This window comes from Musa acuminata, chromosome BXJ1-10, assembly GCF_036884655.1.
Source record: "Musa acuminata AAA Group cultivar baxijiao chromosome BXJ1-10, Cavendish_Baxijiao_AAA, whole genome shotgun sequence".
Taxonomy (NCBI): Eukaryota; Viridiplantae; Streptophyta; class Magnoliopsida; order Zingiberales; family Musaceae; genus Musa; species Musa acuminata.
The window spans coordinates 20,170,817-20,194,621 of NC_088336.1; the positions used below are offsets into that span (position 1 = coordinate 20,170,817).

The 23,805-nt window shown below is 37.5% G+C and overlaps 3 protein-coding genes and 1 non-coding gene across 4 annotated transcripts; 3 read left to right on the forward strand and 1 right to left on the reverse strand.

Annotated features, from left to right (window-relative positions):
* The first annotated feature begins 6,146 nt into the window (after positions 1-6,146).
* Positions 6,147-6,361, forward strand: LOC135596319 (small nucleolar RNA U3). The gene has a single exon (XR_010480938.1). It is a non-coding gene; the product is annotated as a small nucleolar RNA U3 (small nucleolar RNA).
* A 675-nt stretch (positions 6,362-7,036) lies between these two features.
* On the reverse strand, positions 7,037-11,955 carry LOC135595396 (putative transferase At4g12130, mitochondrial). Its single transcript, XM_065086246.1, has 5 exons — positions 11,282-11,955; positions 9,139-9,389; positions 8,898-8,996; positions 7,601-7,759; positions 7,037-7,508 (listed from the first exon to the last, which is right to left on the reverse strand). Exons 1-5 carry the CDS (start codon positions 11,950-11,952, stop codon positions 7,258-7,260), a joined length of 1,431 nt encoding a protein of 476 aa, XP_064942318.1. The 5' UTR covers positions 11,953-11,955; the 3' UTR covers positions 7,037-7,257.
* A 1,072-nt stretch (positions 11,956-13,027) lies between these two features.
* On the forward strand, positions 13,028-17,341 carry LOC104000453 (protein cornichon homolog 1). Its single transcript, XM_009422505.3, has 4 exons — positions 13,028-13,164; positions 14,450-14,631; positions 16,742-16,864; positions 16,951-17,341. Exons 1-4 carry the CDS (start codon positions 13,099-13,101, stop codon positions 16,982-16,984), a joined length of 405 nt encoding a protein of 134 aa, XP_009420780.2. The 5' UTR covers positions 13,028-13,098; the 3' UTR covers positions 16,985-17,341.
* Positions 17,342-19,067: 1,726 nt separating this feature from the next.
* Positions 19,068-21,033, forward strand: LOC104000452 (AT-hook motif nuclear-localized protein 26). Its single transcript, XM_009422504.3, has 2 exons — positions 19,068-20,556; positions 20,666-21,033. Exon 1 carries the CDS (start codon positions 19,594-19,596, stop codon positions 20,509-20,511), a length of 918 nt encoding a protein of 305 aa, XP_009420779.2. The 5' UTR covers positions 19,068-19,593; the 3' UTR covers positions 20,512-20,556; positions 20,666-21,033.
* The last annotated feature ends 2,772 nt before the right edge of the window (positions 21,034-23,805 follow it).

A 23,805-nucleotide genomic window follows, 5' to 3' on the forward strand; every position in this document is an offset into this window, starting at 1 on the left:
AATATTGTAAACATAGTTAAAAATACTAAAATTCTCGACCCGAAACCTTCTATCGACAGGTCGATCGTTCTTCCGGCCCGACGTCCAATATTCTGATTTGTTCACTCCGGCCCAATGTTTAATATTCTGAAATGTTTAATTTGTCTACGTTAGTCCTACGTCACTTAAACGCATATTATAATAATATTATAATTAGTTTCATCATCAAAATTCGAGATTCAACATAAATATTAACTATGTGTCAATCAGATTGAGATGACATTTCGACCAAGTATCTAATTTCTTAGTAATCATGTTTTTGAATGATGGAAGTGCTAAAAATAAATGTGATAAAAATATTGTAAACATAGTTAAAAATACTAAAATTCTGGACCCGAAACCTTCTATCGACAGGTCGATCGTTCTTCCGGCCCGACGTCCAATATTCTGATATGTTCACTCCGGCCCAATGTTTAATATTCTGACATGTTTAATTTGTCTACGTTAGTCCTACGTCACTTAAACGCATATTAGAATAATATTATAATTAGTTTCATCATCAAAATTCGAGATTCAACATAAATATTAACTATGTGTCAATCAGATAGAGATGACATTTCGACCAAGTATTTAATTTCTTAGTAATTATATTTTTGAATGATGGAAGTGCTAAAAATAAATGTGATAAAAATATTGTAAACATAGTTAAAAATTCTAAAATTCTCGATCCGAAACCTTCTATCGACAGATCGATCGTTCTTCCGGCCCGACGTCCAATATTTTGATATGTTCACTCCGGCCCAATGTTTAATATTCTGAAATGTTTAATTTGTCTACGTTAGTCCTACGTGACTTAAACGCATATTAGAATAATATTATAATTAGTTTCATCATCAAAATTCGAGATTCAACATAAATATTAACTATGTGTCAATTAGATAGAGATGACATTTCGACCAAGTATTTAATTTCTTAGTAATCATGTTTTGGAATGATGGAAGTGCTAAAAATAAATGTGATAAAAATATTGTAAACATAGTTAAAAATACTAAAATTCTCGACCCGAAAACTTCTATCGACAGGTCGATCGTTCTTCCGGCCTGACGTCCAATATTTTGATATGTTCACTCCGGCCCAATGTTTAATATTCTGACATGTTTAATTTGTCTACGTTAGTCCTACGTCACTTAAATGCATATTAGAATAATATTATAACTAGTTTCATCATCAAAATTCGAGATTCAACATAAATATTAACTGTGTCAATCAGATAGAGATGACATTTCGACCAAGTATTTAATTTCTTAGTAATCATGTTTTTGAATGATGGAAGTGCTAAAAATAAATGTGATAAAAATATTGTAAACATAGTTAAAAATACTAAAATTCTCGACCCGAAACCTTCTATCGACTGGACGATCGTTCTTTCGGCCCGACGTCCAATATTCTGATATGTTCACTCCGGCCCAATGTTTAATATTCTGACATGTTTAATTTGTCTACGTTAGTCCTACGTCACTTAAACGCATATTAGAATAATATTATAATTAGTTTCAACATCAAAATTCGAGGTTCAACATAAATATTAACTATGTGTCAATCAGATAGAGATGACATTTCGACCAAGTATTTAATTTCTTAGTAATCAAGTTTTTGAATGATGGAAGTGGTAAAAATAAATGTGATAAAAATATTGTAAACATAGTTAAAAATACTAAAATTCTCGACCCGAAACCTTCTATCGACAGGTCGATCGTTCTTCCGGCCCGACGTCCAATATTCTGACATGTTCACTACGGCCCAATGTTTAATATTCTGAAATGTTTAATTTGTCTACGTTAGTCCTACGTCACTTAAACGCATATTAGAATAATATTATAATTAGTTTCATCATCAAAATTCGAGATTCAACATAAATATTAACTATGTGTCAATCAGATTGAGATGACATTTCGACCAAGTATTTAATTTCTTAGTAATCATGTTTTTGAATGATGGAAGTGCTAAAAATAAATGTGATAAAAATATTGTAAACATAGTTAAAAATACTAAAATTCTCGACCCGAAACCTTCTATCGACAGGTCGATCGTTCTTCCGGCCCGACGTCCAATATTCTGATATGTTCACTTCGGCCCAATGTTTAATATTCTGACATGTTTAATTTGTCTATGTTAGTCCTACGTCACTTAAACGCATATTAGAATAATATTATAATTAGTTTCATCATCAAAATTCGAGATTCAACATAAATATTAACTATGTGTCAATCAGATAGAGATGACATTTCGACCAAGTATTTAATTTCTTAGTAATTATATTTTTGAATGATGGAAGTGCTAAAAATAAATGTGATAAAAATATTGTAAACATAGTTAAAAATTCTAAAATTCTCGATCCGAAACCTTCTATCGACAGATCGATCGTTCTTCCGGCCCGACGTCCAATATTCTGATATGTTCACTCCGGCCCAATGTTTAATATTCTGAAATGTTTAATTTGTTTACGTTAGTCCTACGTCACTTAAACGCATATTAGAATAATATTATAATTAGTTTCATCATCAAAATTCGAGATTCAACATAAATATTAACTATGTGTCAATTAGATAGAGATGACATTTCGACCAAGTATTTAATTTCTTAGTAATCATGTTTTTGAATGATGGAAGTGCTAAAAATAAATGTGATAAAAATATTGTAAACATAGTTAAAAATACTAAAATTCTCGACCCGAAAACTTCTATCGACAGGTCGATCGTTCTTCCGGCCTGACGTCCAATATTCTGATATGTTCACTCCGGCCCAATGTTTAATATTCTGACATGTTTAATTTGTCTACGTTAGTCCTACGTCACTTAAATGCATATTAGAATAATATTATAATTAGTTTCATCATCAAAATTCGAGATTCAACATAAATATTAACTATGTGTCAATCAGATAGAGATGACATTTCGACCAAGTATTTAATTTCTTAGTAATCATGTTTTTGAATGATGGAAGTGCTAAAAATAAATGAGATAAAAATATTGTATACATAGTTAAAAATACTAAAATTCTCGACCCGAAACCTTCTATCGACTGGTCGATCGTTCTTCCGGCCCGACGTCCAATATTCTGATATGTTCACTCCGGCCCAATGTTTAATATTCTGACATGTTTAATTTGTCTACGTTAGTCCTACGTCACTTAAACGCATATTAGAATAATATTATAATTAGTTTCAACATCAAAATTCGAGATTCAACATAAATATTAACTATGTGTCAATCAGATAGAGATGACATTTCGACCAAGTATTTAATTTCTTAGTAATCAAGTTTTTGAATGATGGAAGTGGTAAAAATAAATGTGATAAAAATATTGTAAACATAGTTAAAAATACTAAAATTCTCGACCCGAAACCTTCTATCGACAGGTCGATCGTTCTTCCGGCCCGACGTCCAATATTCTGATATGTTCACTCCGGCCCAATGTTTAATATTCTGACATGTTTAATTTGTCTACGTTAGTCCTACGTCACTTAAACGCATATTAGAATAATATTATAATTAGTTTCATCATCAAAATTCGAGATTCAACATAAATATTAACTATGTGTCAATCAGATAGAGATGACATTTCGACCAAGTATTTAATTTCTTAGTAATCAAGTTTTTGAATGATGGAAGTGGTAAAAATAAATGTGATAAAAATATTGTAAACATAGTTAAAAATACTAAAATTCTCGACCCGAAACCTTCTATCGACAGGTCGATCGTTCTTCCGGCCCGACGTCCAATATTCTGATATGTTCACTCCGGCCCAATGTTTAATATTCTGACATGTTTAATTTGTCTACGTTAGTCCTACGTCACTTAAACGCATATTAGAATAATATTATAATTAGTTTCATCATCAAAATTCGAGATTCAACATAAATATTAACTATGTGTCAATCAGATAGAGATGACATTTCGACCAAGTATTTAATTTCTTAGTAATCATGTTTTTGAATGATGGAAGTGCTAAAAATAAATGTGATAAAAATATTGTAAACATAGTTAAAAATACTAAAATTCTCGACCCGAAACCTTCTATCGACAGGTCGATCGTTCTTCCGGCCCGACGTCCAATATTCTGATATGTTCACTCCGGCCCAATGTTTAATATTCTGACATGTTTAATTTGTCTACGTTAGTCCTACGTCACTTAAACGCATATTAGAATAATATTATAATTAGTTTCATCATCAAAATTCGAGATTCATCATAAATATTAACTATGTGTCAATCAGATAGAGATGACATTTCGACCAAGTATTTAATTTCTTAGTAATCATGTTTTTGAATGATGGAAGTGCTAAAAATAAATGTGATAAAAATATTGTAAACATAGTTAAAAATACTAAAATTGATATAGAAGTTTGTTGTTCTTATTGAATGATGGAAGTGCTAAAAATAAATGCGATCCTGGGGTTGTCTGACAGACCCACAATCCTCTTTTGGACCATGCATATTTTGTTTGTTAATTGGACATGCATCTTCTATTGCTGTTTAAGTTCTTTTACTTGCAGAAAGTCCTCAAATAAAATGAGACATATATATCTAATGCTAAACATAAATATAGTTATATTTGTATATATCCATGCAGTTCAGATGGATATATAATTTTCATTTTTTTAATAATAGTTGGGTTGTATTGATGTCCGTTCTTGACCTACGCAATAATAGTTCAGATGGATATATAGTTATATTGGACCTTCGCAACTTCGATCTTCTTGGCGCAATGTCCGTTCTTCTAGGCTCGATGCCTAAATTCTCGACCCGAAACCTTCTATCGACAGGTCGATCGTTCTTCCGGCCCGACGTCCAATATTCTGATATGTTCACTCCGGCCCAATGTTTAATATTCTGACATGTTTAATTTATCTACGTTGGTCCTACGACACTTAAACGCATATTAGAATAATATTATAATTAGTTTCATCATCAAAATTCGAGATTCAACATAAATATTAACTATGTGTCAATCAGATAGAGATGACATTTCGACCAAGTATTTAATTTCTTAGTAATCATGTTTTTGAATGATGGAAGTGCTAAAAATAAATGTGATAAAAATATTGTAAACATAGTTAAAAATACTAAAATTGATATAGAAGTTAGTTGTTCTTATTGAATGATGGAAGTGCTAAAAATAAATGCGATCCTGGGGTTGTCTGACAGACCCACAATCCTCTTTTGGACCATGCATATTTTGTTTGTTAATTGGACATGCATCTTCTATTGCTGTTTAAGTTCTTTTACTTGCAAAAAGTCCTCAAATAAAATGAGACATATATATCTAATGCTAAACATAAATATAGTTATATTTGTATATATCCATGCAGTTCAGATGGATATATAATTTTCATTTTTTTAATAATAGTTGGGTTGTATTGATGTCCGTTCTTGACCTACGCAATAATAGTTCAGATGGATATATAGTTATATTGGACCTTCGCAACTTCGATCTTCTTGGCGCAATGTCCGTTCTTCTAGGCTCGATGCCTAAATTCTCGACCCGAAACCTTCTATCGACAGGTCGATCGTTCTTCCGGCCCGACGTCCAATATTCTAATATGTTCACTCCGGCCCAATGTTTAATATTCTGACATGTTTAATTTATCTACGTTAGTCATAAATATAGTTATATTTGTATATATCCATGCAGTTCAGATGGATATATAATTTTTATTTTTTTAATAATAGTTGGGTTGTATTGATGTCCGTTCTTGACCTACGCAATAATAGTTCAGATGGATATATAGTTATATTGGACCTTCGCAACTTTGATCTTCTTGGCGCAATGTCCGTTCTTCTAGGCTCGATGCCTAAATTCTCGACCCGAAACCTTCTATCGACAGGTATTTTAGAAACATATCTCAAGAATTATGATGAATAAAAACATCTGAGAAATATGAAAAGCAGCAACCTCGAAAAACAAAAACAAAAATCCATCGATCAGGATCCATTGCACCATTTTTTGATACAGTCCACAGCACCACTCACCAATCACGAATCTGGACTCGCGACAACGACGTAGGATGACTCGCCGAGTCGATCCGCAACGACGACACTTAGTCCCACATCACAATTCCCAAGATATCTTCAAGCTACATTAGAACCCCAACGGGAGAACAGAGCACGACCTTACTTGAACAGGATCTGTTCTATAGGTTCGTACAACTGTCTCTTAGAACTCTAACGAGACAGGCACAAAAGTCTGGTTGATGAATCAGGACCTCAGGATCGGAGCGTGATTAACGGTGGGGATCTCTTGAGGTCTCTCACAGTAGGGGATCGTTCTCAGCTGGTGGGGATCCATCGGCTGGGGCGATCCTGGGGTTGTCTGACAGACCCCCACACTTTTTTGACCTTAAATGGATCAAAAACTTGGTCAAAGTGCATATTTTGCTAATTGGACATGCTATCATCTATCTTCTATTGCTGTTAAAATGAGACATATATATCTAATGCTAAACATAAATATAGTTATATTTGTATATATCCATGTTGTTCAGATGGATATATAATTTTTGCTTTTTTAATAATAGTTGGATTATATCCGATTATTTAAAATAATAAAAATTGTGCCCAGAAGCAAACAGTCAGTGCATCGGAACATTCCTTCCATCTCCATTATACCATAAAGCTCGAAGAAGCTTTTATATATATAGCCCACATCTGGTCCCAATCAGGCAAGTGCTACTTCTCCCAGTCATTCAATTCAAAATTCCCTTAGTTTCATGATTGGTATACAGGCAATGTTTAAAGTAAACGTGGGCGAAGCACTTAACCTGAGTGCTTGTGCAGAAGGGAAAACCTCATCATTACAAATTGGAAATGTTAATTTTCTCTGAACATTCTTTCCAACCTTACATTTGGAACGCATTCTTGTAATCACCGTTCCCGCTTCTTGATACATTCGATGAACACTACAAGATACGGTGAACAATATGCTTACAGCAGAATTCATCTTTTGATGCCAATTACTTGCAGATTGCAAAAGCCATCATCAATCGACCCATTACAGCTATTTATGAACTGCGACTCTGCATCTCAATTTCATTCAAACATAGCATAAGGTGCATGAACTGAGATTATTGACAAATAACTCATGCTCTTATGCCTCACTTAACAGGTTAGATACTGAACATCTTATTGTTTTCCGTGACGAAAATGAATGGATGGAGTTGAATCATCCACACACGTGTTGATGAACAAATTGTATCGAACCAAGAATTGATAATTAGCTCTAAGCAGCAGCAGCACTTTGTCGTTGTTCTTGCACTTGTGTCCATTCTGCTGGCCACCAATCCGGTATCATGGCCTTGATTCTCACTTCATCCTGTCCCTCGATGCGTAGGTTTGGTGATTGCTTGAGGACCTCTTCCAGTCTCACCAGTCCCATACCACAGCATCCGAGAGCTGTTGTCACAGTCCCGACCTTTTTATCGGAAGCATAATTTACTATGTCTGAATTGGGCGATACTGCTTGCTGTAGGTCTGAACAAAAGGATGAATGAGCACAGATGATCGTATGCAAAAAATTCAAACCCAAAAAGTCGTCTTGAAGCCAGCTATATAGAAATTAGAACCTTCTCCGTTGTCGTTTACAAACTTCAGTGGAAGCAACCGCTTGCGGATGACACCTCGATGATGTGTCCGAGCAACAAGCTCCTGACCTACATAGCATCCTTTATCGAAGGAGATGGCATTCAACCCCACAAGATTGTATTCAAGAGGAACTGCCTCACCTATGGTGAAATAGAAAGAACAAAGGGTAATAATCTACAAAAGTTCTCGACTATCAATGGCCACCACATGAGAAGGTTATGAAGAGCAACTTGACATGAGTTATGGAAAGGAAACCATATATGCTGTCATGTCTGGAGCGCAACCATGCAGTGAAACAATCATAGACTAGATCTACACTTAGATTCTACACTCTTACTTATTTTCACATCTTCAAAGTAAATATCTACTTGATCTTTCCCTAGCTCTGTTAACCTGATAATTGTTTTTTTTCTCGTACTTAATACCTGCTTTACTAAAAATAATCATAGGCCTCCTTTTATACCATAATTGTAATTTATTTTCCTCTTTTATCTACTATAGTTGTTCTAGATTTTTTTTTATTTTGACAATTTTGTCAATATTTAAAGTGTGTCGTCTGTAGTGATTGATTTTTGAACTTTCTCACAATCATCAATTCTCTATTGAAGCTATACACCTAGCTTCAAACTTTCCAAGAATCTCTTTTGTCACACTCCTAATCTCAGTGACTATCAGAGTCCATATGACAGATATTATATCAGTCTAAAATTCCAAGCCTCTTCTTTGTTCATCTGAATTTTGAAGAGTCCTATATTATTTATCTTTCACATTGTACCATCTAATTCTAGAATCGAGCCAGTACCCCAGATACCTCCAATTTCATACTGAAAATATATGATAAGAGTGTGAGCATTTTCAAGCTTTATGACCTATTCATCCTAAAAGCAACAAAATTTGTTAATGTAATGAACCAAAAATGTAGAGAAGGTAGACAAACTTATGATGAATTTGAAGATGAGATTATCATTTAAACCTCACTGCATCAGTACAAGCATCAAATACATTCTCCTAAGGTATCAATTGCTACACTTTGGATATCAACAATTAAGAAATGCATTCTCCTAACAAGAATTCATAAACGAACCAGCGCATCAGTTTCCAACTTATATTCGATGTCTTTACAACCAATTTATGTTATGAAATCATGAGACATAACATAATATGTCTCCTTTTGTTGTTAGTTCTGTTTACAAAACTATTGAAATGGTCCAGTCCTCAAAAAACATTATAGGATATCTGAATTGATTTCTAAGATGTTTGATGAGTAACCAGCCAAACCTTTTGGAATCTCAGCGGAACCTTCTGGAACTCCTTTCTCTAATCTCCACTGTAGGTAGTGCCATTCACTAGCTTCCTTATCAGCCTCCACTAAGGGTGCTGCGTAGAGAAGTAAAAGAAGTGAAAATTAGGATATCAATAGTGAATCTTTGAAGTGAAAATTAGGATATCAATAGTGAATCTTTGTTTGCACTCTCATGACAAGTAGTTGACAGAATGAAAGACAATTTAGTAGCCTCACGAGTTGCATTAGTGGGGAAGATTCCTCTAAATCCTAGGCAATTCAATCTAGGATCCTTGAACCATTGCCAACTAAGATCATTTCCTTGTGCAGCAGCTATACCAGCATAACCAACTCCTCCCCAACCAACCGATGCAGCCTCAGGTTCTTCAGCTGATGCTGAATTACTAGAAAGGTTGCTGCCAAATCGTTGCCAGCAGGAGAATTCCTTGTCCACGTTGTCTATCCCAACCTTTGATCTCAAACAATACCTATAGCACATGAATAAAAGAACCATAAAAGTGACATCTTTTTTTATTGCTTAAATGAATGGCAAGGTTTCTATAAAAGATTGATAGTATAGAGAACACTGGGGACTGTGTTTTATGACTGTCTTCCAATCTTAACAAATGACATTGGCAATTCATGCTCCATCAGTTATGGACATCCCGCACTTAAGCAACTCCAATGGGCCATGAGAAATTCAGTAAACTGATGTAGAAGAAATAAAAGTGTTGAAAATAAAAGACTATCTTGGATTCCAAGTAACTGCTATCAAATGTTGGCCCTGCTTGAAAAGTGGCTAATTGATGTTAATTGATCTTATGTTTTCGCTTGTCTGCTACGTAGCAAAGAACTATTTCTAGTTTCTATCTTCTTTTTACTTCATCTTTTTTTTGTTTGAATGACATCTATCACACTTTTCTGATATACATTCAGTTATTAAGCTGCTGTAACCTGTGATCTTTAATTACTAGGGTTATCATCAACGTTATTACTTGTAACAGCACTGACTGCAGAACAGCGGTGCTTAGTCATCTAGAAACTCATTTTTAAGATAAATGATAATCCTTATATGACAAACTGTAAAGAAGCAATCAGCTAAATTCACCATATTTTCATTTTAAAAATGTTGAAACAGCACTAAATACCTAACTATAACATATTAGTCACTTTATAATGTTTGATAAATGACAAATTGATGATTTCTATTCAACAAAGAAGTACCATTTTCACCACACAAAACCTGAAAATACAGTAATACACACAGTTACAAATAACTATCACTATATTGATAGATAAGCAAATAAAAATAACTGGCAATGTGTAGTCAATGGGGAATCTTCTCGTATAATTTCCAACCAAATGCTCCTAAAACTTACAGCCGGAAGAAGATAGGGACATTGAATACCTCACTAGCAAGATGGCACTTAATCAAACTGTATACACTCCAGATGTACTAAATTCACTTATCCTCCATTTTAATTGAAAAAAGTTGAATTTTTAGCATAATATGCAAGACAAACTTCTTCATTAGTCCATGTTTATCCATTTTGTCATTTCTTTTCCCTCTAAGAGTTGTGCATCCATAAGCAAACTTTTGACTCGGGTAAAGAGACAATATGATTAAACATAACAAATATCAAGTTAATTAGAAGTTTTCAGACAACGAGAAGACTCAAGCTGCCAACCAAAATATGTTCATAGCTTCATTTATAGTTAAAATATCATGCTATAATGAAATGAAATAACAATTAGTGGAGGTAGGAGAGGTAGAGAGAGACCTATGAAATTTTATTAGTGAAAATAAAAAGACACTCGGTTGCTCTTACAATAACAGGAAAATTACCCTAAACATGGACATGGATCCATGATGGAGAAAGATCCATAGAGCATTACAACTGGTTGTTGTTGTTTTAGCTTCATCCATGATCTGGTTAGTCAACTCTGTCATTTGTAGAAATTTACAGATGTCTTATACCCAAATTTAACAAAATTGAAGCAATTATGTCTTAATTGTTGAAGTGTTTGATTGACTCTCCAAATGCATGCAAGATCCTCTAATTAATCTTTGATGTTAATTGGAAGGATGAGGTCAGCACATACAGATATTTCTTCTTATAATCAGATCTAGCTTAATAAAGCCAGCATATATGATGATAACACAAAAAATTGAAACCCAACACCTTCATAGTTTGATGCAATACTGCCAGTGTTTGCATATGACAAGGACCAGACAAAACTATCATATGTCAATGTGTGCATTGAAACTAATGCATAGTTTCTACTGAGGATATGTCAATGTGTGCATTGAAACCAACGATCTTCCTGCAATATGAATTTAAGGGGAAAAAGGAGAAAAGGAAAGGTATCGAACCCTTACTTCTTGAAGCAATCAAGAAGATCATCCACGACGGCGGTGTCGACATCGGCGAGCAAAGTGAAGGGCTCCTCAGAGTCGGCCGAGCCGGGCCCCGACCCAGTCCGCCCATCGAGCTTCTCGTCGGGCCGAGGGGGGCGGTACAGGAAAAGGTCGTACAAGAACCTTCCTTGGGGGGTGAGCAGGGCAGCGTATATCGGCGGCGGGGAACGGTAAGTGAGATTAGGCGTGGGGAGGTAGGAGGCCTGAGAGACGCGGCTGTCAGTGGGAGGGGTGCGGGCCGCAAGGGGGCGGATGTCGTTGGTGAGTAGGCCCTGGAGGAACTTGACCGTGTCGGGGCCGCGGAAGCGGAGCACGGAGCGGGACTCGAGGCGGCAGGCCAGGGGCCCCGCATCATCCAGGCGACGCCCCGGCGAGGTCTGAGAGTGGACGCTTCGGAGGTAGGAGCTGGAGAAGGCGGTGCGGAAACGCGATCCGAAACGGAAAGAAGACATCTTACTTGCTTTGTTACTGTTGTTCCTCTCCTTCTTCTTCTTCCTCTCTTCTGCTCCTCCTCCTCGTCGTTGAGGGGGCGGAGGCGGAGGAAGCTGCGGCGAGAGCGGACGCGTGTGGCGAGGAAGACGTGACAGTGAGGTCACGTGCGAGAATGGATCTATTCCTTGGCGATCCTTCATCTCCACCCTTCATTCTTCGAATCAGATGATCTCAGCCTTCCACCCGCCGAGATGTTGGGTGTTTCCACTCCGGATGGTGGACCAGCGGAAGATGCTTGATATCATAGGATTGAACGGTAAGAAATGGAGTATGTGGGAGATGGAGGGTAGATATGGTGGATTGGAGGGAGACGAATTCATATGAATTGCATAGGATCCGAACACTGATTGATCTCCGAGTTTTTTTTGCTCCGGTTTGATTTCCTACTAATTGAACCGGTTCAACTTTAGAGCTGAGGGATATTAAATATAATCTAATTTATAGATTCCAAAATAAAATTCAAATGAAAATTAAAATATGATATAATAAAATACTATTCTCATGCAGACATTTTTTGTTTTATCAAATATTTTAATGAAAAATAATATTAGTCCACATGTTATAGCTTATGTAATATATATTAACATAAATTATGTCAAAACTTATTAGCATAATTTGTATTTCACTTTGATGTCAATGATAAAGATAATAGACTTAAGTGTTATTTAAGTAATCATCTACTTTTGACATAAGACATATGATATATTTCCAGTTTAAATTATATGTGTGATGAAAATAATTATCTTCCTATAAACTTTATCTTGATGAATTGACAATATAAAATGAAATTGGTGTATTATCTTTAATTTTTTTATTTTGGAAGTTAATTTCTCTGGTAAAAATGTAAATTTATTTCTCTAAATTTAAATTCAACACATAAACTTATACTAAAATCTTACTACTTGCCTTTGTGGTCATTTGATTATTAATTAAAATTTTAATTAACATTAGTTTATATACAAACTCAAATTAGTTAACGTTATCATAATTAGGATAATTAAATTGAGTTTTATAGATGGATGCATTGATATGGTAAAGTTTGCAGTTACTACTTTTCGTCCGTTCCTAAGCTACCCCGCTTGTCATTGGTGTGGGGCCGGAGACACGCTGTCTTTAATTTCGGTGTAGGTAATTTTGACAGGTATTTTTTTCTATGTAATGATAAGATAGAAGCGTAAAGTACTCGATTAATTGGCTATTCGACTATAAATCGAAAGCGTCACCGAGAACCTCTCCTCGGGAGAGAGGGAGGGAGAGACTTGGCGGCAGAAGGGGCGGGAGAGGTGATGGTGTTCTTTTGGCTCACTGCCTTCTTCCTCGTCGTCATCCTCATCGCTCTCGTAATCCACCAGGTACCCCTCCATCTTTCGCCCAGCAATCATGAACAGTTTCGGGCTTTATCCGTGCAAAAACCCTCCGTAGAATCGAACACTATCCCCGTTCTGATATTTGAGGGAGGATAAATATGGTATTTGACGGGATGGATCGCGTTCTTTCTCAAAAATCAGACCTTGTAGTTCTTTGTTCCGTTTGAAGCCAGCTAGATTGAAGTATGGTTCGGTAACTTATCGGGATATGAAAGGGGTCTGATTCCAAGTTGTGACAGCCAAAGTTCCGATTTACTGTAGTGTCATTCTGTTGTTTGGTTGTGAAACAGGAGAAGAGTGAAATAGGGAAAATGCGGGTTCAAGAATGGTCAATACCCTTAGTCCTTTGGTTGATTATTAGGACTATTGGGTGTTTTTATGACAATAGTGCTGAAACCAGATCCAGCAAGTTAGTTTGGGATTTTTGAACAGATTGCGAGGATGTTTACTGCTACTCATGTGGGATTCGGCACCTGCTAGAATCCTTGGGTGAAAAGAAGTGTTAAGCATGCAAATTTCCATTTTTGTCATCAGCAATGCACTATTTCACGAACTGACCAAGCATATACATGTCAATTTTCATTTCAGCATGAAGCTAGAAATTATCCAGGGATTTTTCTTCACAACAGTTTTGGTGGAAATGCAATGTATACCAAGTTTTTCAAGTTGTTTATGAAGTGTTTATCTGTTTAGTGAAGGGTATTCAATGTTTTAGTTTAAAGAAACATGAATCTTGGTTTGATTAGTCCAGCATGCCCACGAGACAATTTTTGGCATGTAGTTGTGTCTCTACACCTGTTGCTAAACAGAGTGATGTAGTTGCCATGTGTTTTATTTAATGACTCTATGCTATAGTCACAAAGGAAAATTATGCTTGACATTCTGCTTAGTCACAACTTTTGCATGAAACACAGGAAATTTATATCACAGAACTGTAGTCCGTTAATATTATTTTCTGTGAACATGGTTGTGTTTTGTTGTACTAAGTAACACAATATGTGCTACTTTTTTGGCACTATTGAGATCTGTTTTGCAGCACAAGTTTCTATATACTTCTTGTAGGACATTTTTGTAATTTTGTTTTTCTTTTGAAACACCGGTTGGAAGTTGGACATGGATATTAGTTACCAGTTTTTAAACGAGGTGGCTTAGGTTTGTCATATTCTAGTCTTGCTACATTAGGTGGTTTAACTACGCATTCTTTGCTCACTTTTAATGCCACCTGGAAGAACTTTTCCTGAATAATGATTGTTGACATTGTGTTTTGCAGCTCATGTGCTTGGCAGACCTAGAATTTGATTATATCAATCCATATGACTTAGCTTCCCGGATAAATAAGGTGATATATCCAGAATTTGCCTTGCAAGGAGTCTTGGGTCTACTCTTTCTCTTGTCTGGAAATTGGTTGATGTTCACGTTTTGTGTTCCAATCATTTACTACAATGTGAGATTGTAAGTTGCTCTCATTACTATCTTGTTGCTCTCTCATAATTTATACACTATATGTGTAAGAAAGATAAAGCAAACAACATTCATAGTCTATTTTCAAATGTGTCGCACTACTGACCCTTAATTATCTTCTTGTGCATTACAATTATGAAAATCTGGCTGAAATCCCTGTTCTGTAGAGATGATGGATACGCATGTCTATAGCTACTACTAGTTCTGTGAAACACTAACTCCCTTTTCTCTGTTTGTCCACATTGCTCTAATGGATATATGCTTATGGTATTCAGCTCTAGCTGTAAACTGAAGACTATTGCTGTCTTAATGAACTCCATCCATGAAGATTGACAAAAATTGGAGTTCATCATCCAAGCCTTGTCCAACGCATGTGTTCTATAGAGCATAACTCTTTAAGTCAAGGGATCTATGGTAGATTTCAGCTGAATTCAAGGCTTCTTGTCAACCAGGGTCCAGGCATGCACACACAAGGGCTGATGCATGCGTAACAATCACAATTAGAAAAGTGAGAGACATATATAACTGTAAGATTAGAAAAGTGAGAAGTTATTTTCGGCCATCAAGCCTGAAGACTAGTCAAATAGTAGGAAAAGTTGAGAATAGTTTCAGAACTGACAACCAGGGAGGTACATAAAATTTCTCAAAATTTGGAAAGAGTCTGTATAGAACCAGAAATGAGAATCTTTGATCGTAGGAGCAAAGACCTTTAAAGCCAACATTCAAGTGGAACAATGTGTATCCATTTTATAATGTAGGGCCTAATCTAATAATTTTCCTAACGGCTGCATGTGCTACTTTAATAAGCTATATAGTGATATCCAGAGTAGTAGCACTTGATGTAATCAAAGTTTTAGTTGGAACCTCATTTCTAGAAGAGATGGAATGTTGGAGCAGATCAGATCCATGGAGCTTTTTTTTTTTGTTTGATTGTTGATATCAGCAGTTGATAGAATATCCATCTCAAATTGATAGGATTTACATGTTCATTATCAGTTTCATATCCAGGCCCCTACACAGAAAAAATTAGGGAGGATCCTCAATTAATGTCCCAAAGTCAAGTACTTGGTCTCAACCATGAAACAGTGGTGAGCTTTGGACTAGGAAAACAATGACAATCAATTTAGGATGTGGATACATAGAATTCAGAAGTTTGGAACTGTTAAAACCCAAATGGGTTCTCCTTCTGGGTTAAAGAAATCCTAATTTTTCATAGCTTTGGATTGGCTAAATTTCAGCATTTGATATTACTCTCTCATCTTCAAATAATAGCATAGAAAGATTGATTGTCAGTCTGAAGGTTGAACAAATATTTGCATTATTAACAAATTGTATTAACTTGGCACTTAATGTATGCTATAATTTACTTAAGAATGATATCCAAATTTGTGCATCTCAAAAGGTAAATCATTTTTGCTTCATTTCAAAACAAGCTGTTGCATCTTATTTTGGTGCATTTTGGCATCAAAATATACTAATTTTCTCCACCTAGAATATTTTCAAATGACAAACTTAATATAAAATGGTTCAAGATTGAAAATTTGGTGTTTTGGTTGTTTGGAAAATCATTCCACAATAAATAGCACTTATTTCAGGCATACATATGCACTCAGTAAGATAAGAAAAATGCCAATTCTAAGTATTAAAGGGTGATGCTTGATATAATGTATAGAGATGGCATTATGCAACTATACTGTCTTAAGTAGATATACACTAAGCTATAAAACTGGTGAACCCCATGAGCATGATTAAAATTGGATTTTTAACATACAAAAAACAAGGGTCTATCTACCAAACAAGTCATTTTGTTTTGTATTAGAACTTGCAAGTTTCTGTCTAACATTTTGCTTTGACTAAATATTTATGCACCTTACATAAGGTTGACATATGTTGGTACTTACCGAGTGTGTGAATCGTGGAAATAACTTGCATTGGTGGAAGCCTCAGTGTACTTGATCGTTACTGTTGAAAAGTTGTTACTTACCTAGTAGTTTTACACAAAAGTTAATGCAGTCTTGATCGTTACTGTTGAAAGCAGCTGCATGTGTCAAGTAAAACATAGAAGTGTGAAATTATCAGTTGATTTGTTGTCTTTTTACAGGTACCAGCGGCAGCAACATCTAGTAGATGTGACTGAGATCTTTAATCACCTCAACAGAGAAAAGAAAAGGCGTCTTTTCAAGCTCATCAATCTTGTTATTCTTCTCTTCTTGTGTTTGATTTGGTAAGTGACATACATTGGATCCAAAATTGAATATTGACTGGCACACAAGTTATGCTAATTGTTGTATTCTTTCATGAACTTTGTAGGATGATTTATAGCATATTGGAGGAGGCTGAATAGTTCATGAACTTCCATGTCCTCAATTCATACTGCATGCTGACATAAAGGTCAACTTTAGTTTCTTTTTATCCATTGATAAGTTAAACTTCTTGGTCTCCTGTTCCAATCATAAAATTCATCAGTGATCTTCCATAAGCTCTTGAAACTGGAAGCATCCATCAGCTCTCATCGATCAGCTCTTGGTCTCTGAGCTCGTCTTCAGCAAAGCTGTCATGCTACTCTATCCATGTAAAAATGCATCTTTCGGATAGGCCATTAAGTGTGCACTTTTTTTTTTTCCCTTTGATAACTGAAATATTCATTGTTGCATGATTAACATTGTCTTACAAAATAGAATTTCCGATAAATGATTCCGAACTTTGCTGGCATTTTGCTTTCACTTAAAAGTAGATTAAGTTGTTCCGCGAGTCCTAATTTTATTCGCGGCATGACACTAATTCTGTAGGCTTGGTGCCATGGTAGCATTCTTTGTTTTGACACTTGATGATCGACATTTGGCTTGTGTAAATAACTCTTTTCTTGAACGATAAGATTATAAATATTGAATTGACAACTTGCAATGTTGTCTTTTAATGTTGGAGAGATCTGTATTAATTGTTGATGGTAGCTTTGAAATCTATCTTTTTGGTTGTACACAAGTTCCCAAAGTAATTTCTTTGATTCTTATGATTGAAAAATGACTAAATCTAAATTGAGTTGAACAACATGATTTAATCTCTCTTATGTAATAGGGATTAACAAAAGATTAAATAACTAAGAAGTCAAAATTAGAGATTAAAAATGATACTAAATAGGAAGTCTAGATTTGGATAGCTTAAAATTCACATTTTAATATTTGGAGTTGCTATACAAAATACCAAATTCACATAATCTTCTTAAAACGCAACCTTTTCCTGTTCCAAAACCCTTCCTGTCTTAACCTCTCCCAACATTTTGGGGGGAAAGGAGGAAGTATCCAGCAAACCATAGAATCTAATAGGTCAATAGATCTACTCATCGATCTCACTGTCTTCTCCTCTCACATGTGACAGAAAAGAAGCTCCCTTTTGTCATCATCAGTCCAACACTTCTCTTCCACGCATGGAAGTCCCCTGGCCATACCTCTCTCTCTCTCTCTCTCTCTCTCAAATCCATCTCCATCCTATATATAAATGGCTTTCATCAGATCTCTCAGTGAAGTGGTACTTCTCGTGTACATCACATCTCCCAGTCCCAGCGCAGTGACACTTGACGACGAGGGGACGCAATGCACGGGCGCGTCGGTGACCGTGCGCCGGCCCTGACGCAGTGGATCAGCGGCCGCCCAATCCGCGCGCCCTTAGCGCTGACACCCCATCAAACACTGCGTGGGCAAGGTTAGTGGTTGGTGCGGAGTGGTTGGATCCAGCTCGCCTGCCACGGACGAGCCACCGACCACGAAAATTACGAGCCCAGCTCGTCCCTGATGCGGACCCCAGTGCGGGGCCTACAGAAGGAGATGCACTGTCCCCCCTGTACGGCGTTTTCTAGTTCTCTGCAGATGGCCCCTGGAGATTCGTGCCGTCCCGACATCTGACTTGGCTGGCGATCCACATGCGTCCCCACTGGATTCTGATACGTCCAGGTGTCGCTCTTACTTCGACTACTTATTATAATGCCACCCAAAACACACCCGTCTTGTGATCGGAGGAATCGATGTGGATCCCAGCCTCTTACGAGAGGACTACACGGGCGGGTAGCATCGTTCGGCGTAAGAAAACAACTTTGTCACCGGTGACGGATTCCATAACGTGGGAGCCACGCTGTCTCTAAAGTCCAAATCGAGGTGGTCACCCCAATAATATCAAATTCCGTGGCACAGCAATCAGAGTACAGCGTTCTAAACCAATCGTGAACGTCCTTGAATCGGACAAAGCAATACTATTGCTGGAATACGGTGAACTGCATTCGCCATGGACACCGAATCTTTGGATACTGCAGGGTGCTGATAAGTATGAAGCGGTGATCTTTTCTACAGCAAAAGCTAACCTTGACTGGGAAAGCTCAGAGGCAGTTCGAGAGATTGTCGTTGGATTGACTGCTATATAGCATACAGAGAAAGGAAGAGACGAGGAAGAGGAAGGGAGGAGATCTGGATGGGGAGAGGTGTTGATGGAGAAGGAATCAGTTGGGTTGGGACAGAGACAAAGAGAGGAACAGAATAACTATATAACAACGGAGACACCAAACTCCACCATCAATCATGTCTCTCTCTCTCTCTCTCTCATCTCTCATCCCTCCACCCTTTGACCTGCCCTAACCCTAACCTTCCCTCCTGAAGCAAATCCCAAGCCCACTTGCCTCCCTCCTCCTCCTCCCTTCCCTTGCCGCCGGGTAGCTAAACAAATACCAAGCGTCAAAGAAAAATGGCACAGTTGATGGAGTTCCTTTCCACACCCAATTAGCAGGGTTTGATTCCTTGGGAAAGCGAAGAAAGGAGAGACAGACCGCCGCCTTCCTTTTCCTTTCTACCTTATCTTTTTCTCTACTGGATCAGATCGTCAACCGTCTCTCGATCTTTGTCTGCAAACTATCAGCTATCCGCTTACCTGTACTGTTCCATTTCCTGAGGTCGCGCACTAGCTAGCCTCATGGATCCGATTAAAGCCTCCACACATGGCCACCATCTCCCTCCTCCGTTCCACAACCGAGACTTCCACCACCCGCTCCACCCCTTCCAGCATCTTCAGCAGCAGCAACAGCCGCCGCCTGCGGTGGAAGAGGAGCACAGCGGCACCAGCGGCCTCCACCGCGGCATGAAGCGCGACTACGACGGGGATAACAACGATGGGAACGATGGGGGAGACGGCAAGGAGCTGGTTTCGGCGCTGTCCGGCGAGGGGGATATGGTTCGGAAGCCGCGCGGCCGCCCCGCCGGGTCCAGGAACAAGCCGAAGCCGCCCATCATCATCAACCAGGACAGCGCCAACGCGCTGAGCTCCCACGTGATGGAGATCGCCGGGGGGTGCGACATCGTCGACGGCGTCGCCACCTTCGCCCGCCGCCGGCAGCGCGGCGTCTGCGTCCTCAGCGGCAGCGGCACTGTCGCCAACGTCACCCTGCGCCAGCCGGCCTCCCCCGGTGCGGTCGTCAACCTCCACGGCCGGTTCGAGATACTCTCCCTCTCCGGATCCTTCCTGCCGCCGCCCGCGCCGCCTGCGGCCACGGGCCTGACCATCTACTTAGCCGGCGGGCAGGGTCATATCGTCGGCGGCAGCGTCGTGGGGCCACTGATAGCCTCCGGCCCAGTGATCATAATGGCAGCATCCTTCGGAAACGCCGCCTACGAGCGGCTCCCCCTGGACGACGAGGAGCCCCTTCAAGCTCAGCAAGGTGGCCTTGGCTCTCCGGGACTGGTCGGCCAGTCTCCCCCACTGCAGCAGCAGCAGCTGCACGACCCCAGCAATCCACTTCTCCATGGTCTGCCGCCGAACCTGCTCAACAATGTGCAATTGCCAGGCGAGCCTCACGGCTGGGCCACCGGCGGAGGAGGACGCACGCCCTACTGATCCCAGAAACATCTCGTTCGTCTCTCCAAACCCTTGCCAGCCCAGGTAAAAGGGATCAGCTGATGCCGAGGTGATTCAGGCTTTCTTTCTCTCGTCATTTTCGTTCTGCATAGGATCATGATTCGTCTTTCTTCTCGTTTGATGATGAACGAAGGCTTATGGGTTAAAGCCATGGAGGAAGAGTGAGAGAACGCAAGAACAGTATGATCGTCTCCTCACCTCTCACTCCAACAAAAGCAAAGAAGATTAACCCTGGAATTAAAGAAGAGGTTCAACGTTGTACTTCTGCTCTTAATTCTGCTACTTCGAAGCCTTGCAACCATAGTTGTAATCGTAATATTGCTGCATGCATATACTGTATGCTGTTCGGTTGAGCGTCTGCTTAAAGTTAGAGATCCTTCTGTTCTCACAGAATCGAATCAGTCAAGCATTTTGTTTGATCCGTAGGAATATATATGCATGCGAAGTAGACTGTTGTATTGTGATCCATTACGATTTAGGACTTGCATGCGCATCTAATCAGTAGATATGGTTGGACACACCACTGCTCTGTGAATTAGGATCATCAAATGCCATTGGCAAAAGGCATGCACACGATCTCTTTCTAGATTCTCATGCATGATATTAGTTTCTTACATATGTATGGTCTTAGAGCAATGCATGGAGATTAGAAACTTAGCAAATAGATCGATGAACACAGAATCTTGAATTCTTTTTCTTTTTTTGTCGATTAGGTGATCGATTTCCGAAGAATTAGGTCAGTGTAGTGAGCTTGACATTGGTAACCTTTTGGGCAAAATGGATGAGGATAATGTATTTGAGTCTCAATATTGTGAAGGACTGTATCCTTAGAACCGATTTGTTTTTGTCCAAAATTAAAAGCCAAAACGAATCTATTGCTAATGATATTGTTGTTCTTCACAATGCCAATTTCTTATGCTTAGAGTGTGCAAATCTTCTATAGAAGTGAGACATGAAAATGTGCATCAAAGGGGAAGTATATAGGATTATCATATCTTATAAATAAACTTTTTTTGGGGAGAAAAATAGGTTAAATGATGGAAGAAGAGAAGAGAGAAGATAGTGAGAAGAATCAAAGGCTTCTAATTGCCATGATTGATTAGTCAAATATTGATCAAGGCTGATCAACTCATACATAAGATGATATTGGTGTAGACTTTATCAGTTCATCTCAAGGTTTTGAGATCAAATTCCACCTTCATTACTTACCATTTGTACAGAGAAAAAGTCAAAGAGAAGATGAGATTTGCAATCCACTATCTGCTCATTGTTGAGCAGTGATTGGGATTTGATTAGATACCCAAATTAGTCAATTTCTCCTCATTGGCTAATCCTATGAGTGAGGAATTCATAGGTGAATACCAGTTTCATCTATCATAGGCTAATATTCTTGATAGCTTGTTGAGATGTGTTGAATTTAAATTGGATCTTCTATGATATGTGGTGTCATATAAGATGTAGTAATTTTGTCAACTGAACTCCTCTCTCCATCTGAATGAAACTAATTGGTATCTTCTTATAATTCTAATTCATTTTGGATTTGCATATGACTGGGTTTTCATGACTTGAGCCTTTTCCCCTCAGTCACAATGGACCAATTTTAGCATAGTATCAAAGTTCATCCTCACTAGCTGTAATATGCCAAGGATGATACTAAAAACTAGTTGTGTTTGATTTTTAGGAGCATTATCTGGACATTCCTTGTCAAAAGAGCCATAAATAATTATAATGTCAAAAGTCTTGTGTTTCAACTTCTTGGCAAGTTCTTCATTAATGAAACTATTAAGTTCACTCTATATCCACTAGAGCAGTGGTTTTGTGATTCTTGATGAGTCACAAGCTTTGCAAGCAGGAAACCTTCCCCCTCCCCATGAAATGCAAAAGGATAATTGAGATTGGTATGTGGCAGTGCATTGTTTCTTTGAATCTTTCTGTATTCTTCTTTGTAATTAATTATTCATTAGCATTTCATCATCCAAAGAAGTTGAGTCTCAGTGTCCTACACTACATTTTTCATGATAATGAAAGAACAGATCTTTGCTGCTTTGCAAGGTCAGAGGTAGTAGGAATTCCATTGTGCCTTGAAACTTTCTGTTGTGGAATCCATGAAAGAAACCAATTTTGACTATAAAGTCTTACCAAATCCTTTTTATAGAAAATTGGGTGAATATGAAGGTTTTGGATATCATTGATGGTGAAACCTTTTTTTTTTTTTCTTTCTTGCTGCATGAGCTTGTAAAACAAACTTTAAGATGAGTTGTGGATATATATATATATCATAATTTATATATTTTTATGCTTACAAAATACATAAATTTACACTCAGCTCATGATTAGCTCACAACAACTATATTAGTCGAAACATGCTTTTCAAAATACATTATGTATATAATGATTTATATAATAATTATTTTATAGTGAATTAAATTTATACTTACGTATCTCAACATTTAATATTACACTTTTATTTTATTTACATCTTCATTTAATTTTAAGATTACCTACTTCCCGTTATACTCTTATTAATAGTAATAAAAAAAATTGAAATGTGACATCCTACTTTAATCATGCATGCAAGGTATGGGTGGAATTAAAAGTAAAATATTATATATATATATATACTAGATGATTAGAATTCGCTTGATTAAAAAGTTTGGTATTCAAATTGATGTGGAATGAAATATTTTCTTTTGTAAAAAACAAGATAAAGTAGACCTTATGATGTAAGAAATAAACTGAAAGAGAAATCTCCTATCTTTCTGAGTTTATGGTAGGTTTTACAATTAGTGTTTTAGTTCGTGAATCATTTTGCCTCTCTCATATATTTATCAGTAATCGGGTTGATGGATCCAGAAAAGCGGATCCGTAAGTATGGAATAGCCGAATAGGTGTATCAGTGTACCTTGAAACCCTTTGTTGCTGCCCTACCCTCACCTCACATGGCCTCAATCTCGGCCTCTAATCCCAATTCAGGTGTGACCTCCAGGAATATAAATTCAAATATCTTTTATCTTAGGGAATCACTATTTCTATTTTTTCGGATGATATAAACGGGTTGACGGATCTATTTGCACGAGAAAAAAGGCCACATTAGATGCGACGGATTGAACAGCTAACAAAAGTATAAACTTGCACGAGTGTTCCGATCAAGTGGTTATCGAGTTCCTAATTAATCCTTCATCAAAAAATGAAGGCACAATCAAATTCAATTCGAGTAAAAGTTGTGTACATTAAGAAATTTATATTTATGAGATTAAAAAAAGATAAATAAAA

Bases quoted from the DNA above. Each gene is read 5' to 3' on its own strand.
- LOC135595396 (XM_065086246.1), bottom strand. From the start codon at position 11,952: ATGAAGGATCGCCAAGGAATAGATCCATTCTCGCACGTGACCTCACTG. The intron at 8,997-9,138 runs GTGAGGCTACTA...TTCTCTACGCAG, and splicing joins CTTCCCCACTAATGCAACTC to CACCCTTAGTGGAGGCTGAT. The intron at 7,760-8,897 runs GTTTGGCTGGTT...ATTTCACCATAG, and splicing joins TTCCGCTGAGATTCCAAAAG to GTGAGGCAGTTCCTCTTGAA.
- LOC104000453 (XM_009422505.3), top strand. From the start codon at position 13,099: ATGGTGTTCTTTTGGCTCACTGCCTTCTTCCTCGTCGTCATCCTCATC. The intron at 13,165-14,449 runs GTACCCCTCCAT...TGTGTTTTGCAG, and splicing joins TCGCTCTCGTAATCCACCAG to CTCATGTGCTTGGCAGACCT. The intron at 16,865-16,950 runs GTAAGTGACATA...TGAACTTTGTAG, and splicing joins CTCTTCTTGTGTTTGATTTG to GATGATTTATAGCATATTGG.
- LOC104000452 (XM_009422504.3), top strand. From the start codon at position 19,594: ATGGATCCGATTAAAGCCTCCACACATGGCCACCATCTCCCTCCTCCG.